The 14,422-nt window shown below is 38.3% G+C and overlaps 1 protein-coding gene across 1 annotated transcript in view; it reads left to right on the forward strand.

Annotated features, from left to right (window-relative positions):
• Positions 1–14,422, forward strand: part of LOC126249607 (cadherin-87A) — a 782,263-nt gene that overhangs the window by 640,173 nt on the left and 127,668 nt on the right. The window contains exons 21-22 of the mRNA XM_049951276.1: positions 5,461–5,593; positions 9,101–9,316. Coding sequence (XP_049807233.1) covers positions 5,461–5,593; positions 9,101–9,316 — 349 coding nt within the window. The remainder of the gene's footprint in view (positions 1–5,460; positions 5,594–9,100; positions 9,317–14,422) is intronic.

Genomic DNA, 14,422 nt, shown 5'->3' on the forward strand with positions numbered 1-14,422 from the left:
GTCTAAGATGGAATCTATGCACAAATTTTGATGACTCAAGAGGTTTAAGGCTTGATGCACAAGAGCGATTTATTATCATGAGCACACAGCATTATTCCTTGCACATTTAGCAGAGTATGTGCAATAATGGAGCTGCACATGCTGCAGCATTGCGGCAGCTTCGCCAATCACCACAAAACAGCAGTGACTGTTGGTGAATAGGGCAGTGCACACTTGATTGTAATGCTAGCAACACCTGTCATCAGTCTGCCATGGATACTGCTGGCACTGACGTAGAATTGTTCATTAAAGAAGTGCAAAAATACCCAGGAATATGGAATGCATCTCACAAGAAGTACTGTAGTTTGAATCAATAAGAGAGCCACTTCATTTCAGGTGTGTGTATAGTTTCGTGAGGGTTTAGCTGCAAAATTGGATCAGGAGAATAATGATATACCAAAGTATCACTGTTAAACTATTTTCCTTTTGTGTTCTAGTAGTGGCTTTTTTGCTCAAATGTAGCCATTCAGAACTTTAAATAGCACTAAACAGCAAATTCCCTGCTCCCTCATGAGTGCCCTTTCATTTAAGTGAACAAATTTTCAGTTAATAAGAACATTTTAAAATAAAATCTGTTAGCCGGTTCAGTGTACTCAATGATTTATTGTATTTAAGGCCACAAAATACATAATTATGCACATTTCAATGGTGATGTAAATTAAACAGTCTTTCATGTTCAGCAGTACATGTTCAGCACTACATTATTTCAGTGTTCACTATGATTGTTACCAACCATATTTAGGTACATTTGTGTTGTCATGGTTCTTTTTCATCACTGTCTGTAACATAATCGGTGAAAACATTTCTTCTGTTGTTAAGTGAACTTTCCCCTTGGTTTTTGTGTATTGTGCATTGAACCGGAGACCCAGAAACGACGGAGAGGCTTCATTCCCCCCCTAGCCCTCAGTGGTTCACAACCTCACAACAGTCCACAGCAGTCCATCCACCTCACCACAGCCCCACACTGAACCCAGGGTTATTGTGCAGTTTGGCCCCCTTCTCTCATACCAGGCGAGTGTAACCCACATGTTTGCGTGGTAGAGTAATTATGGTGTACATGCGCAGCAATTACTGACATAGTGTAACTGAGGCAGAATAAGGGGAACCAGCCCACATTCACTGAGGCAGATGGAAAACTGCCTTAAAAACCATTCACAGGCTGGCTGTCACACCAGACCTCGACACTAATCCATCGGGCGGATTCGTGCCGGGGACTGGCACACCTTCCCACTCACAAAGCAGCACATTAGACCGCATGGCTAGCTGTGTGGGCTCCTTGGTTTGATGGGATTTTATTGTCCTGTTCACATAGCCCCTGTATACTTCAAGTGATTTCATGCTAAAATCCATCTCTGGAATGGCAGTAGTTGTGAAGGACATAGCAACGTTTCACAATGCTACCAATAAAGTACAGCTTAACACTGATATGATATGTCTGTGAAATTCTCCATTTATTCATTAGAATTCCCAATGCAAACTCCACCTATCTCCAAGCACGACTTAGAACAGTAGGTAAAGATATATTTCTGGTAGGCATGAAAAGTTCTGGTGTACAGCACGTGACAAAATTAGACAGATAAAATTATCCATCCCCCAATAAAGTAAAGGGCACAGTAGGTTTTATAGTTCCTTGTGGAGACTGTCCTGTTAGGCTTGCCTGGCCACTCTCTAGCATTTCATACAGCTTAGTGTTTTCGAAGGTAGTGCTATCAGATTGTCTACCACAAAATCCAACTGCCACATAGTTGAACAGATAGTTTGCATCTGTCAGCACCAATAGAACTACAGAATGTAATTTCTTGCTGTTGAGTAACTGAGAATCACTGAATCTTGGTTTACCTATTCTCATGTGCTTGCAATTCAAGGCAACAGAGAACTCCAGTAGTTGAACTGCAAGTGCTTCATGAACTAACCATTGCGTGAGTCCAAAACCCTCTGTTGTGTTTTTCAATGTATTTACAAATGAAATAAACAAACACTGCCTGCTTTCTTCTGCCTGCATCCATAATGGTTGTCTTCCAATCTAACTCTGCTGCATTATTGTCACAGCAATATCGCTATGTGTGCACTGAAGCAATTTCTGACAATGTGATCTCATTGCAAGCAAGGACGATAGTTACTCACTCATGTGCATCATGGCATTGTTCTTCGCTCTGTCCAGGATAGTGTGCAGCTTGACACCGTCATATTGATTAAATATCTAGCTATAACATTGCAAAGCTATGTGGGATGGAATGAGCACTTAAGTTCAGTAGTAGGGAAGGCAAATGGTCAACTTCGGTTTATTGGGAGAATTGTGGGGAAGTATAGATCATCTATAAAGGGGACTGCATATGGAACACTACTGTGACCCATTTTGAGTAATGCTTGAGTGTTAGAGATCCCCCCTAGATCAGGTTAAAGGAAGATGTCAAAGTAATTCAGAGGCTTACAGCTAGATTTGTTACCAGTAGGTCTGATCAACATGCAGGTGTTACACAGATGCTTTGTGAACTCAAATGGGAATCCCTGGAGGGAAGATAACATTATTGTTGAGAAACAATATTGAGAAAATTTAGAGAACCAGTAGTAATGGCTGACTGCAGAATTATTCTATTGCTGTCAAAGTACATTTTGCGTAGGGACTGCAACAGCAAGATATGAGAAGTCAGGGCTTGTGTGCAGGCATATAGATAGTCATTTTTCCCTCACTCCATCCGTGAGGCAAACAGGAAAGAGAATGACATGCAGTGGGACAAGGTACCCTCTGCCTTGCACTGTATTGTGGAATGTGGAGTAAATCCTTGCATCAGTGAATGCCAGCATATATTGCAGTAGACAGTGGGCATTTATAACATTTGTTGACATAAACAGAATTTTGAGTGTGTGTTTAAGAGCACATTATCCTGTAACTTTCTTTTTGTTGCTGTTGCTGATGAAATATTGCAATGGAAGTGTTTATCTTGACATTAAATTCATGATTTGAAGTTATGTTAATAGTCTTTATACCTCAATCCTCTGTTTTCCAAATCCATTAAGTTCTTTAAGTGCACCTTTCTTTCAAGACCCTGGCAGAAACAAGAGCAGAATTGTTACAATGCTTAACTGGGTAATCATTCTTAGATACCACATACCTCACTTTCTAGTTTGTGTGTCAGTCCTGTCACATGTAGCCGGGTGTCCATTTCAAGTTACACTTTTCTCCACTATTCCAGTTTTGTAAGTAAACTCTCTTAGTTGCATCAAGCTGTAGCACTTTATCAACCTGACACAACAGTTCCTTATTACAATGATTGATTCATGTTCAAAAAAGATAAATCACTAGTTCTAAATATTGTAATTTCTTGTAAACTTCTAATCAGATTTTGGAAAGTAAAACACTGTTGAATTTGCATATTTTAGAACTAAAATACTGGCAGCAAAAATTAGTATATTGCCTTTTGAAAAAGTAAAGTTTATACTGATACCTCCATAATTAATATACCCATGCAAAGAGAATGTACATCATTTATTGAGCACTTTTTCAAAATTAAAATGTATGACAACAGAATTATGATATCATAAATGGTTCAGGAAATACGCTGGTGTCCAAAATTAAAGCAGCAAACTGTTATTTCCCTGCCCTGTGTCTAATTCACTTTACAGTCATACAAACAGTTAACAGATGCCCATTTGATCGTGTTCTGCACGGAAGATGGCATTCTGGTCAACGGACAACCACGCCAGCGGTGATGTCATGCCACCTACCAAACGGGCTAGTATTCGCCGAATAGTCCCACATCCACTGCTGTGTACACAGTCATAGTCAGTGTGGTATGACACAGAGAAGACACCTACAGACTCTCTGTGGTGGAGGGCCATAGGAAGAATGGAAACAGGGCATTCACAAACTGATGTGGTCTGATGGCTTAATGGGAATCATTCTGTCGTTTCTTGGATGTGGCGACAGTTTACAGAGACCGAAACTGAATTCCAAAGACTAGCACTGGGTTGACCACATGTAACATAAGAAAGAGAAGACTGTTATTTGGCTGTAAGGGCACAACAGTACTGCCTTAGTACTCATGGCACGTGGCATTTGACCTCACAGCATCTACTGGCCACATTGAATCAAGGTAAACAGTGTACAGAATACTTCATCAGAGAGGCCTCTATTGTCAGAGACCTGCTGCATGTGTACCTCTAATGCATCACCACAGAAGGGAACGTCTAGAGTGGAGTCGTCAACATGCCACCTATACGGTCGAACTGTGGGCCAATGTTCTTTTCACAGACGAGTCTCAATTTGGTCTGGAGAGTGATTCTTGATGGATTCACATCTGGAGGGAATGTGGAACATGATTTTAGCACCTTGTGAAAAGAGGCCAATACCAAAGAGAGTCACTAATGGTGTGGGCAGGGATTATGATGACAACTCTTCATGAAATTGCATGGGTGAATCGACAAGACTTAACTGCTGTCAGGTATTGTGAGGAGATCTTGGGACCTCTTGTGCAGTTGTTGCAAGGTGCTGTAGGCCCAGACTTCATATTGATGAACGATTATGCTCTACTTCATAGAGCACAGGTGATCAGTGTTTTCTTGGAAATGGAAGATATTGCACGCAAGACGTGACCTGCTTGCTCTCCAGATTTGATCCAATAGAGATGTCAGGAAAGCACTAGGGAGACAAGTTGCATCCTGTCAGCATCCACCAACCACTCTCCAACACTTCCGAGCAGCTCTGCAAGAAGAATGGGTGTTATTGCCTCAACATGAGGTTGATGACATCATTCACTGTATGCCCTGTCGTTGTCAGACCTGATTTCTGCCAGAGGTGGCCACACCCCCTTCTGAGCAGTTTAACCAGTTGTCAGAATGTGTGTGTAAATCTGTTAAGTTAGAAAAAATGAAGAACATTTTTGTCTACTGTTATGCATGTTGCTAATGTTTACATTCTGTATTCTTTACATTGTTTCTACTTTACCATCTCCCATTTATACTGTTTTGTGGCAAAATAAATGCAACCTTGCAAAATTTCTGTTTGTCTCTTTAATTTTGGTCACCAGTGTATTCAAGATAAATAGCTCGCTGAGGTACTCTATATATCAGTCAGCCCCCCTGTTTCAGTAGCATATAGAATACAGTCTTCAGAGTACATTGTAATCTGGTTGAGTGTATTTTCCCAAATACTACATTGCTATGACAGTGCAGAACACAAGTGCTTACATAACATGCTCAGAATCAAAATCGTTGCATTTTATGATGAAGTAACAAAAGTAATAACAACTATAATTTATTTCATTGAACCATTGCTATACTTCAACAAAATAATGCTTCACCATCTGATTCTGTTTTGATGTTTTCCATGGAAAGATATTTTCAGTTAATTTCAGATACTGCCTTATTATAAGATATAAAAAGTTTCTGTTTTTGTGTATTTACAAAGCTTTCACATTTCAGTCCTTCTTTGCCGTTGACCGAGAAACAGGTGAAGTGTCGGTTGCCAAAACACTTATGCGAGATATTGCATCTGTGGTTAGACTAACTGTTGTTGTCACTGATGTAACAGCTCCATCACTCCAGCAAGGCAAAGGTAGGATCTACATGTAACACATTTTATGAAAGCACTGTGTATAGATTAAGGCTTTTCCAAAGTGTTGACACAATGAATGCTTCTTGGTATTCTATCTTCAGTTTCATCTGAAGTTTAAAAGCTAAGATGTATTTTTGAACACTTACTGAAATATGAAGAACTATATACCAAATTTTCAGCTGAGTAGCTCCTCTTTCAACCATCCACTGTAAATACCTTGAATAGGAAAATTGTGCCCTGTAGCTGGAAAAAAGCACATGTCACACCTGTCTACAAGAAGGGTAGCAGAAGTGATTCACAGAACTGCCATCCAGTATCCTCAATGTACATTCATTGTAAAATCTTAGAACATATTCTGAACTCAAACGTAATGAGATATCGTGAACAGAATTACCTCCTCCATGCCATCCAGCATAGTTTCTGAAAACATCAGTCATGTGTAACCAAACTCACACTTTTCCCACATGATATCCTGATAGCCAAGGATCAGGACACTCAAGTAAATATAGTATTTACCAATTTCCAAAATACATTTGACTCAATACTACACCTATGTGTATTATCAAAAGTGCAATAATAAGTGGTGTCAATCAAAATTTGTGAGTGTTTTGAGGATTTCTTAGTAAGAGGGATGTAGCATGCTATCTTGGATAGAGAGTCATCAACAGATGTAGAAGTAACTTTGATTGTCCCTCAGGGAAGTGTTTTGGGACTCTTTCGGTTCGCATTGTATGTTAATGACCTTGTAGGCAACCTCTGGCTTTTTGCATGTGATTTGTTTAGCTATAACAAAGCACTGTCTAAAAAAAGCTCCACAAATATTCAGAGACTAATAAGATTTCAAAATGGTGCAAAGATTGGCAGTTTGCTTTAAATGTTCAGAAATGTAGAACAGTGCACTTCACAAAATGGAAAAATGTACTCTATGACTACAATGTCAGTGAGTCATAGTTGGAATCAGTCTACTCATAAAAACCCCTAGGTGTAACAGTTTGTAGGGATATGAAATGGAACAGTCACATAGACTCAGCCACAGGTAAAGCAGGTGGCAGACTTCGATTCATTGGTAGAATCCCAGTATAGAAATTTAGTTCCTACACATTACAGGGCAAGTCCCAGCAAATTCAGCTACAATGTAACATTAGTAAGTGCAATAGTGTATGCCACTTACAACAGTGTCACAGGAAACAGAAAAATAGATAGTAGCTTTATCTGATGACATGAACTTCAGCAACCAGAAATTTGGGTTTAAAACTGTCTTAAGTGGGTTTGATTTACTGAGTTTTGCTGAAAGACCTTATACAGAAGTGGTGGAGTTTGTTCAAGATAATACAGCTGAACATCTACACCCAACATAAAAAGACAACCATAAACACAAGTATTCCACATTCTTACATTCAGAATGTTATATTTTGAATTATTATAATTTATGAGTTTGTCAACTGCCTCCACATAGTGTTGGTTGCAAATAATACTGACTTCTTGTGGATCTCTGCATTCCTTTTCTTCAGTATTATATTTCCGTTTTCTGCCTCATGTGGATCTTTTATAGTTTCTTTTGTGCTTGACAGTAAAGTCCTAGAAATATTATTTGAAGTAGCAATGTCCTTTTGGAAAAAAGCTGTAGTTAAGTTTTCATATGAGTGTAATGTACACACATCAAAGAAACTTTTGCATCACCTCAGTTCCGGAACCTGTACAGAAAATTGGAGTAGAGATCAACATAAACATCATTTCCGCCCTTTTTATTGCTCATGAAAACCACACATTGCATGTTGCACCACCATACAGCGAGACCTTCAGAGGTGGTGGGCCAGACATGTCCTCTTGCATTGATGCATGCCTGTATTTGTTGTTGAATACTATCCACAAGTTCATCAAGGCACTGTTGGTCCAGATTGTCCCACTCTTCAACGTCGATTCGGCGTAGATCCCTCAAAGTGGTTGGTGGGTCACGTTGTCCATAAACAGCTCTTTTCAGTCCATCCCAGGCATGTTTGATAGGGTTCATGCCTGGAGAACATGTTGGCTACTCTAGTTGAGCGATGTCGTTATCCTGAAGGAAGTCATTCACAAGATGTGCATGATGGGTGTGTGTGTTGTTCTTAGTATAAGTTAGTTTAAGTGGTGTTTAAGTTTAGGGACCAATGACCTCAGCAGTTTGGTCCATTAGTAATTCACACACATTTGCACATTTTTTCAACTTGGTGACATTGCTGTCAGGGTTCTTCCAAGCCATAATCTGTAGGTAGCAGTTATCCACTGCAATAGTGGCCTTTGGGCAGCCTAAGCGAAGCATATCATTGACAGTTCCTGTCTCTCTGTAGCTCTTCTATGTCCAAACAACATTGCTATGGTTCACTCCAAGACGCCTGGACACTTCCCTTGTTGAGAGCCCTTCCTGGACAAAGTAACAATGCAGACACAATTGAACCACTGTATTGACTGTCTAGGCATGGTTGAACTACAGACAACACGAGCCGTGTACCTCCTTCTTTGCGGAATGACTGGAACTGATCGGCTGTTGGATCCCATCCATCTAATAGGCGCTGCTCATGCATGGTTGTTTACTTCTTTGGGCAGGTTTAGTGACATCTCTGAACAATCAAAGGGACTGTGTGTGTGATACAATATCCACAGTCAATGTCTATCTTCAAGAGTTCTGGAAACCGGGGTGATGCAAAACTTTTTTTGTTGTGTGTATGTTCTCTTTTCTCAGTATCATAGTTAGCTGTAATTTGTTTATTTGGATAATGTTACAGATATTTGAAGTTCTTCCCTTGCATGATAATACATGGTGTAATTTATTTTTTACCGCAGTTTTCAGTTCTGTTTCTATTTAAAATTTGGTATGCTGTTTCCATGTACTAGCATTAAGACTTCAATACCTGGTTGGGCTGTTTACTTCATGTTATAAATTTTGATCAAACCTCAGAAATTCATACGGAAACTGTCTGTTAGTGTACTAATATTTATACCTCTGACCAGTATCATGTAAGAGAATTATATGCTAATTGTAGGTGCTTTTAATTCTTCCAGAAACTGTCAATCTGTAAACCGGATCCAGAATCAGACACTTTCTCCACAGTCATTGTTTCTGTATTATGAAATCAAACAGTTAATAAGCACTGCTGGAATCATGAAAAAGTTGTATTATGTTGTAGTTAAATGTTCCTGTAATTTAGATTTATGCTCTAACATACTGCAATTACTGTCTTCCCAAAAGTTATAAAATCCATTATTTTGGAAGAAGTGCCCATGAGAACTGCCAGGTTGCAGTTTGTGAATTTGTGTGAAGTGTTTCATTTGCTTGTACACATTTTTAAAGTGCTGAAAGAGCTGTATGATCTAATTACTGTTAAAAACTTTGTTTTTCAAAGCTAATGTAAGTTGAAATATGATATATAGCCACATGTTACCTTACAGCTAAGTGGGCTTTACTTGTGACCTTTATCTGACATCAAAATCCTTGTGCAAGCTTTCAGCAAGTTTTGTCTTTAATTACAGGTATATTGGTTATTACCATCATTGATGTGAATGACTATCCTCCAACATTTGCTAAACCATGGACTGTTCAAGATCCTCGTTACACTGTTGACATACTGGAAGAACAGCCTCCTGGAACTATAGTTGATACTTATACCGCAACTGATGTAGATTCAAAGATTGCTGCATATGCAATCGAACCAGAAAATGAGTACTTTACAATTGACAATACGACTGGTAAGTTGGTTCAGGTTTACTGATAAGAATTTTCAGATTATGCTGAAGAAATACTCAATCTGAGAGCATTATTAATGAGAAAGATGTTCAGTTAATCTGTGTTAGTTATTAATTCAAATGGGTCCTCGAACAATGTGTCACTGTCTGCAGTTGTTTGATACTGAATATGTCTGTGCCAAACACAGATAAGCAAACAGAAATATTGTAACATGTGTACAGGTGCACATTGTTGGGAAAAAAAAATTATATAGAAACTTCCACACATTTGCTCCATAAATCTGACTGGATGGATGTAGAAGGTACCTATGATGTTGGCAGTAAGGTAGATGAACTGATGGGTACTCTGCAGTAGTGTTATGATGTAGCATTTTCAGTCACCAATGGAAAAATCTAGTAACAATTGTTAACTTTAGGAATACAAATGTCTTACAGTAATTAAATATAACTGTTTGCATACAGCAGAACCAGAGACAACAAGTTATTTCATGACTACTTCAGACTTTATAATATTTTCAATGAAGTTATTCACCAAGCCAAGAAACTGTACAACCAGAAATTTATAATCAACTTGAAGAATAAATCAAAAGATGTATGGGAAGTTATCAATGAGACAACTGGTAAGATAAAGCCAGGGTCACTCAATAACATACATTAAAAACAAAGACAGTGCTACCTCTCACCTGAAAGAAATATATGAAATAGTCAATAACTACTTCATAAATTTTGGTAACAAGCTTTCTTCTCTAATAGGTGCTTCTGTGCTCTCTCCCTCTTCAGACCTAGAGTTATTACCTTAAAGAGTGTTTCTTAACCCAGTTACACCAGGGGAAATCTGCAGTATTGTAATCCAAAAATAAAGCTAATACTCATGTTGTTTTGATGGCATACCTGATTACCTTCTTAAACTTAATCTGCCAATGTGAAAAGGGTAGATGGTTATTCACAACATACAGAAGGCACTGAGTGACAGACAAGTACAGTGAAAAATACTGCTAGATTTGTTCAGTTATAAGACTAAGCCCTACACCAGATGTACACAAAATAAAACTCACATACATGTAAAGCAGATCAATGCATGGAGCACAGTAACACATAACAGAGAACAGCATTCACAGTAGCTTTTGAGCACTAGCTCTTTTTTCAACAATAGTATAAACATTCACACACACAATCACCCACACTCTCACTCTTGTGACCACAGCGAGAGTCTTGACTTTTCCCATTGTACTTATTGCACCATCCAAAAATTTCCATAATCGTTATAAAACTTACACACCCAGAAAAATAACCAGAAGACATCCTCAACTAACAAACAGATTTCAAACATAAATAATGTCTTGAAAATTTTACTGACATTATAAAAGAAAAGGGGTAAATTATCATGATAACACAAAACAATGGAGCACTTATTATTTACATAAAAACCAAAAAATTTTGTCTCTGAAAAATTAAACATAATCACTGACTTTCCATTAATCAAAAATTGCACTGTAGACATATATCATTGCTCAAGGCAAAGCTGTCAAAAATAATGTTACAAGGTCACAAAAATAAAAAGTAAACGTTTAAATAATATGATCATATCATAACAAAAAGACAACCAACATTTATGCTCCAATATACCACATGGACCACATCATGCCAGTTAAGAGGTAAGCATAAGGTGCTATATGTAGACAAGAGTAACATAGGTTTAAGAAACAATACTGTACCTATTATAACATCTTCACAGGTACACCTGATGATGCAAAATACCAATACTATGAGTAAATAATTAATAGTGCAATAAAAAAGCTTCTACTTAAAATAAAACAATCACATCTTGTTGCAGCTGGGTGGTCCAGCTGTCTCTTAGCCATAGTTTGTTAGTGGCCGTTCTTGCAGACAGACGACTTGTTAGTTGACATGCTCATGTAGAGTGCAGCCCAGTGGTTGCAATGAGGTTGGTAGATTATGTGGCTGCTTTCACAGGTAGCCTGCCTTTATGGAGTTAGGGAAACCTGTGGCATAACTAGAAGTAGATGATAGTGGAAGAATGTATGGGATAAGTATTGCATCTACGTCTGTTGCTGAGATGTGAGCCATGGGGTCAGTGGTTGTGTGCTTGTGGGGGAGGGGGGGGGGAGATAGGGGAAGTGTTGGGGAGGAGGGGTGGAATAGGGACATACAAGGATATTGTGTTTGTTGGATGGATAGTGGAATACCACTGTGGGGGGAGTGGGCAAGATCAGATTAGTGGGGGGAATATTTCTTGTTTCAGAGCATAATGAGAGGTAGTTGAAAGCCTGGTGGAGAATGTGATTCAGTTGTTCTAGTCATGTGTGATACTGAGTAATTCAAGTGATGCTGCTTTGTGGCTGGACAGTGGATATGTGACAGATGTTAGGTAACTGGGTTGATAAGCTGTGCGAGATCTGTGAATAGGGTGTCCTCACCCTTTGTCAAGATCATGAAGATGTCATCTGTGGATCAGAACCAGATGAGATGTTTTGGATTCTGGGTGGTTGGGAAGGATTCCTCTATATGATGTATGAATAGCTTAGTATATGATGATGCCATGCACGTGCCACTGTGCACGTTATAAACAAAGCCATGATACAGCAGAGGGCACTCATTTCTGTTATGAGGAATGCACACAAAAGCTTGTGCTACACTATGACAGGTGCTTGCAAAATGGTGGGAGCTACATAGAAAGGTAGTTTAAGATTTGTAATTTTTTCCAATAAATAGTTTTTCCTTATTTGTATTCGTTTTTGTTACTAAATGGCATTTATTTTCTGGAAATATCTTGTAATAAACTGCTCCTTGCTATCAGGCCAGACTCTAAAATTTTCAAATCAGCAAAAGTGGTTCTTCACTTTAAAAAAGAAGAAAGTAGTGATGTTAATAACTAAAGAACCTTCTCTATCCTATCACATATATCTAAGGTTTTTTTAGAAAGTAACTGTTCATTGAATCCTTACAAGTTTGGCTTTTGTAAACAGAGGTCAATAAATCAGGCCCTATGTTAATTTCTAAATGAGGTTAGTGGTGCACTCAGTAATAGAAATCGTACCATAGGCATATTCCTTGAGCTCACAAAGGACTTTGATCTTGTCGACTATGCATTACTCATGGACTGCTGCAATATGTACCTAGGGAAAAATGCAATGATTGGTTTAGATCATGTCTCTCAGACAGTGTACAGAGAGTTGTAGTCACTTAAGAAAAAGTTGAAAGCATAGAGTGAAAGAAAGAAGTTGCAAAACAAGGCATTCTTCAAAGTTTCACACTTGATCCCCTTATGTTTATTATATTTATCAATAATCTGGTGCAAAGCATTCAGAAAGGGCTACCAGCAATGACAATCCAGTGGAGGCTGCAGTTATCATGTGTCTGTGAAACTTGGTAGATATTTTAATGTGTAACCAATTTATGCTAGGAAAAAATTAGTTTCAACCTTGGCCATCAGGTGCAAACCTGGTGCTGTGAATGCAAGAAAGACATAAAGGAATATTTATACATGAACGGATTAGGAACAGGATGTTGTCAGAAAAGGTCAAACAAGTGAGAAAGACGTAATGTTAACTTTATTATCAACCAGTGCATACACAATTTGTTCAGTATAAGCATCGGAGACATCAATGAGATGCTGTACAGCCCCAGATTTGCACCTGGTGGCCAAAACTGGAACTAATTTTTTTCCAGCATAAATCGGTTCCATATTAACACATTAGCATATCTATCAGATTTTGCTGCCATACAATAATTACAGCTCACACTGGACCTCCTTGAGTAGCTGCACTTTAATTGTAACCATCCAGTATAATTTATTCAAATTGCTCTGCTAATGAATTCCATAACACAATTTCTGTTACAAACTCCAAGCATGAAAATTGGTTAAACACAACTGTTTTTGAACAAAGACAGTGACTCAGTACTCACATAATGTGTTGCATTTCGAGGGCTCTTTCATACCTTAGCTAAGTACTGGGACAAGTGCCTTTCTCCTCCACCACTAAACATCTATTTCTGGAGCTCAGTGTCCTGCAAGTGCCTTGTATTTATATTCACAAAACAGTGTGTTTCATTCACAAAAATTTATATATTTTTACAAAAAATAGTCATCTGTTATCACCAGACCTGTCATTCCAATGAAATATATATATTTAGGCACAGCAGTGTAAGTCTCATGGGAGTTCTCCTGTATAGTAAGATACAAGAAAAATTAAAAAGTCAAATAGAAAAGGATTCAGAGCAAAAAAAAGTTGCTTTCTTCAAGTTTAATATTTTCTTATATACTATTCTAACACTCTGATGACTTAAAGTGTGAGTATGGGTCTGAGTTCTACTGATTTATTTCCCCAAACCACATTCCACTTCTCTACGAGGTGACTTACTTTGAATTTTGCAGCCCCTCTTATTTATGGGATAGTCGGCTGCTGGAAAATCTCTCAACTTCTTCTCCGTTGAATAGCGCTAGGTACAGGAACTTTTAAGCCTCTTTCTACTTATAAAATGAGTAGACATACAAAATTTCCTTTTTGTCAGTTAACGATGTATTTGACTTTCATGCACAATATAATTCACACTTTCAACATAAATATGTAACTTTCTGTAAGTACCTCGTACTGTCGAACATTAGAAACAAAATGGGTTACAGATAAAAGGAAGTTGGCTTGACTACAATGACTTTCTTAAAATGAATCAGAAAATACGTGTTGCCTCTACCAAGGCTGAGTTAAGAGTCTACAAGAGTACTTTTTCAACTGTTCTTGTTTTAATAACAATAGTCAATGACACAATAAGCACAGAGCAGCATGAAAACTCCATGGTTCTTCCTTACACACACACTAAAACCTCAATGGATTGCCCAACAGGTACTTGTCAGTGCCGTTCGACCACCACGTCTACTTTCTTCCTGCAACTGATTTTAAACCTGCACACACAAACATGTGACGCACAGTAGGTAAGATATTACCATCCCACACTCATATCTAGAATATCATGTGTTCAAGACAGCAGAAGGTTGAGTGGTTCTAGAATTTACACAGAAATTCTCAAATCACTACATCTCCCCCTCCTCAGATCGAACACGCGATATTTTATACATAACATTATGCAAGT

The sequence above is a fragment of the Schistocerca nitens genome, chromosome 1 (assembly GCF_023898315.1).
Source record: "Schistocerca nitens isolate TAMUIC-IGC-003100 chromosome 1, iqSchNite1.1, whole genome shotgun sequence".
NCBI lineage: Eukaryota > Metazoa > Arthropoda > Insecta > Orthoptera > Acrididae > Schistocerca > Schistocerca nitens.